Genomic DNA, 4286 nt, shown 5'->3' with positions numbered 1-4286 from the left:
AATACTTCAATTTATTCACAGAAATACAGATCTTATATAGGCATGTCGAGGGGAGTTTTTACCCTCTTAACCAATGAGGATAGGGGGACATACCCATACAGGATGTTTTTCCCAAGAACATGTGTTTTGTATAAAATTGCCACATATACAGAAAAACATATCCCTATAAGGAATAGACTTCCTGGCGACGGAGGCTGAACCCCCCTTATAAATCAGCACAAACTCCTTTACCTTGAATATTGAGTAAGAGACATTCAAACACCATACAAGAGAGAGAGAGAACAGATAGAGGAGGGGTGATTCAGAGAAGGAGAGAGAAAGAGTGAGAAAGGAGGGGTACGGCATCAAAAAGACAGAGAGTGTTTTCTAACAATGACGCTGTGTTTTTATCTGCTCCATATGTCCAGTCCATTTGCTGTTCCACAACTCCCACTTCATCATCAGCTTTAGTAAAATAAACTAGCCGTGGATTTAGTGACTAACCCATGTGTCCCCTCTCTCCTCATTTTTTTTCTCACTATTTTTTGTATTTTTTTTTTTTTTTTTAGAATAGTTGACATTTTTACTTATCGAAGTTTGTTCTCTGCATGACCATTTCTAGATTATACCAGAATGAAGTGAAGAGAGGTGAATGCAGACATTAGGCACAGTGATCACCTGATAGATAGGCTACGTACACAGTTTGTTCAGAAGTAAAATATATAATAAATGCATTTGATTGGTAAAACAAATTCAAATGTGATGTTTTAATCTCTAATGATAATGCATGGAATTTACGGAAAACTCCACTAAATAATAGTGCTAAAAAGTGAGGGGTGTGGTGGGTTTTTTGCGATCGGTGCTACCGATGTCCGTCAATCTACTCCACAGCCAATCACGGGCCCCCTCCTTGCTCGGGCCCCGGGGCTTCAGCCCCGCCTAGCCCAATGGTTAATGCGGCCCTGATGATCACCCAACCGCTGGACATTTGGGGACGACAAAATTGTTAACAAATGCAAAACTGATATAAAAACGCATTTGTTGATGCAACCGTTCCATTTGAACTTCCTTAAATACAGATTTGAACAGTTTTGTCAAACCGTAGTTACACGGGATTCGAACCAGAGCTCCTCACCTCTCAAGTATGTCTCCGTACTCCCTGAGCTACCAAACAAACCTACCGTCTATGAAAACTCCTAGATATGAAGCTGGATATGTGCGATGCTAACATTCAAAAGCATCAGTTTTCAAATCTCCCAACATATTAAAATTGTTTTGAAGTCATAGCATAATATTCTTCAAGTAATTGTGCGAAAATTACACTATTAATCGAAATTCTGTACATTTGTGTGAAAAGGAATAAAAGGTGTCTGAGTTTTACTGCCTTTAGTGTTCATTTCTTTTGGAAACTGCAGTGATATGTACTTATTGTTACGTATTTCGCATCTCGCGAAAAAGTGCCCCCAGGTTTTTGCCATGAGACCAGGTAGAAAGAAAATAATAGGTAATGTTTATATCGTTTATCAGGAGGAAAGAATCGTTCTGAAACTGATCCCAGCAGCATTGTTTCTCTTTGTTGTCTCTATTCTCATAGAATTAGAAAGATTATTAAAGCGTATCATTATTTTTACAATTATCATCCTTTGTGCGAACGGGCGTATAGTCTAGGAAACAGCACCTCAGAAAAGGTAATGTAAGTGATTCTAGCCATTTTGCTAATTTCAAACCACAGACTCTCACTCTCCAAATACATGTTGTCAGCAAACATAAATGTGCAAAATGATTCACAGCCAGAGAGCCTTTCTGATTGGCTAGTTTTCTGATGTCCTCTCTTGATTTCAGGAATATATGAATGCTTGATCTGTTAAATTTGTTAATTGTTTTTTTTTTCAGCTGGAGCCAGACTTTAAAAAAAATACCAAAATACTATATATTTATAGTCTATAAATATCTTGAAAGTTTTGAACACCATCCAGTGACCGACTTTCTCTCTTGGTTATTGCTCCAGATGTGTCTGTGAGCCTGTTGTCCCTCTTGACCACCACATGTGGCCTGGCGCTGTTTGCCGTCTCCCTGTTCGTGTCATGGAAGTTGTTTTGGGTGCCATGGCGAGATCGCTTCTTGCCCGGCCTAAAGGACCAGCAGGGCGAGCAGCAGCCGGTCCTGACCGAGGTGGAGGGCCTGGAGCGGGAATACAGCGACGACTTTGAGAAGGATCCCAATGCGCCGATGGTGCTCCTGGAGTCGGCCATGAAGATCAGCCACACGTCCCCGGACATCCAACTGGAGGCCCAGACTAAGGCCACGGAGCTCAACCACATCCACATAGCTCGTGTACAACGACAAGTCACCGAACCGACCTCATCTGTCAGGTGAGTCATGTTTTCCTGACTTCATCAGGCGTAATCACTCACCCACCATTGATATTCATTTAGCAATTCCCAGTTGGCATTTGTTAGACAGTGTGGGCCTCTGTGACCTTCAACTTTAATTTAGTTTAATAGTTCTTCTCAGTCTCGTTATTCAGAAGATGTCTAGCATATGAAGCCAGCAAATAGCCCAACAGGCATCCGCCCACTTTCTTCTCACTGCAGGCACAACTCCATCCGGAGACAGATGAACGTCTCCAACCCCGATTTCAACTTGGCCCAGTTCCAGAGACAGGAGTCCATATCGGGTCCAGGTTTGGGCCGCATCAAGCCTGAGCTCTACAAACAGCGGTCGGTGGACACGGACGACGGCAGACGAGCGGACAGCTGTGGCCGCTTGCACTTCATCCTCAAATACGACTGTGATTTAGAGCAGCTCATTGTGAAGATCCACAAAGCCCAAGATCTACCTGCTAAGGACTTTACGGGAACATCCGACCCGTACGTGAAGATCTACCTGTTGCCAGACCGCAAAACCAAGCATCAAAGTTATATTAAAAAATATTAAATATTTTTTTACATGGCACCCCGCTCTCGACAGACGGCACCCCTGTTGGGAAACACTGGTATAAATAACTTATTCAAATAGAAAACAGTTGTTTAAATTGTTATTAATATTTCAGACTATTACTGTTTTTACTGTATAAAATGAAGTAAAAAGTAAATTATTGAATGGACAAAGTGTTATTTATTCTAAATTGTATATTGTCTAGGTTATGTTTTGTTAAAGGAGACATATTATGCACCTTTTTACAATATGTAATATAAGTCTCTTGTGTCCCCAGAATGTGTCTGTGAAGTTTCAGCTCAAAATACTCCACAGATCATTTATTATAACATTTTGAAAATGCCTATTTTGAGTGGAAGCAGAAACACGTTGTTTTTCATGCCTGTCTCTTTAAATGCAAATGAGCTGCTGCTCCCCGCCCTCTTTTCCAGAATAGAGCTGCGCCATTACAGCTTTGGTTCTGATTATCATGTTTACCGCGCTGAAATCATGCGTTTTAAAGCATATGAGTTTAAACTTCTGATATACGGTTTTCTGAGTGCACACACCTGAAGCACACTTACAGAAAGCTGCTGTCACAGCATGTGAGTACTAAACTAAGTTCTCATTCACACACAAGTTTACGTTAAAAACACACAAGTTACAAAAAACAATCGGTTATGTCTGGGAAGGTAAACAGCTGGGAAATAAATCACATGTTTATTTTAGATCTGTGTGGCACCAGCAATATACATTAAATAACTAGATAAATCCACTGCTCTCTTGTCTCCTCTGAGGCTGGGACAGTAGTGTTCTGTGCTCGTCTGTGCAGCCAAAGACAGAACAGTTAGCATGTTTTGCTCAAACTTTCGCCATGGCATTAGAACTGGTACACCGTTGTCGCTTGCAAAATCAAATCACGGCACCGTGGGTGTAAACTTACAGATTAAGGGGCAGTAATATTATAATGCGGTCGCTTTGCCACGTCACCAAGGGAGCGAAATCTGACGCGCTCGTTTTTTTCAGACGCTTACAGAAAAAGGCTTACCAAAACAAAGTTACAGAGTTAATCTTTTTCACGTTTCCTTGGTTAGTAGATGCACTGGGGACCTGATCATAGCACTTAAAACCTGGAAAAGTCAGATTTTCATGATATGTCACCTTTAAGTCAGTGTTTGATTTTATTTCCATACGACTGTTGTCAAATCTTACCATTTATAAAGGTCTTTCACCATTTAAAGTATAATTTTAAAGGGGTCATATGATGCTATTTCAATTTTTCCTTTCTCTTTGGAATGTTACAAGCTCTTGGTGCATAAAGAAGATCTGTAAAGTTGCAAAGACTAAAGTCTCAAATCCAAAGAGATATTCTTTATAAAAGTTAAGAGTCA

At 40.6% G+C, this 4286-nt stretch overlaps 1 protein-coding gene across 1 annotated transcript in view; it reads left to right on the top strand.

Moving 5' to 3' along the window:
- LOC107589193 (synaptotagmin-9-like) overlaps positions 1 to 4286 on the top strand; it is a 44219-nt gene that overhangs the window by 13578 nt on the left and 26355 nt on the right. The window contains exons 3-4 of the mRNA XM_016277558.1: positions 1956 to 2351; positions 2574 to 2896. Of these exons, the coding sequence (XP_016133044.1) occupies positions 1956 to 2351; positions 2574 to 2896 (719 nt within the window). The remainder of the gene's footprint in view (positions 1 to 1955; positions 2352 to 2573; positions 2897 to 4286) is intronic.

This window comes from Sinocyclocheilus grahami, unplaced genomic scaffold (genome assembly GCF_001515645.1).
Source record: "Sinocyclocheilus grahami isolate Dianchi unplaced genomic scaffold, SAMN03320097.WGS_v1.1 scaffold113.1, whole genome shotgun sequence".
NCBI classification, from domain to species: Eukaryota; Metazoa; Chordata; class Actinopteri; order Cypriniformes; family Cyprinidae; genus Sinocyclocheilus; species Sinocyclocheilus grahami.
This window is presented reverse-complemented; position numbering and strand designations above follow the sequence as displayed.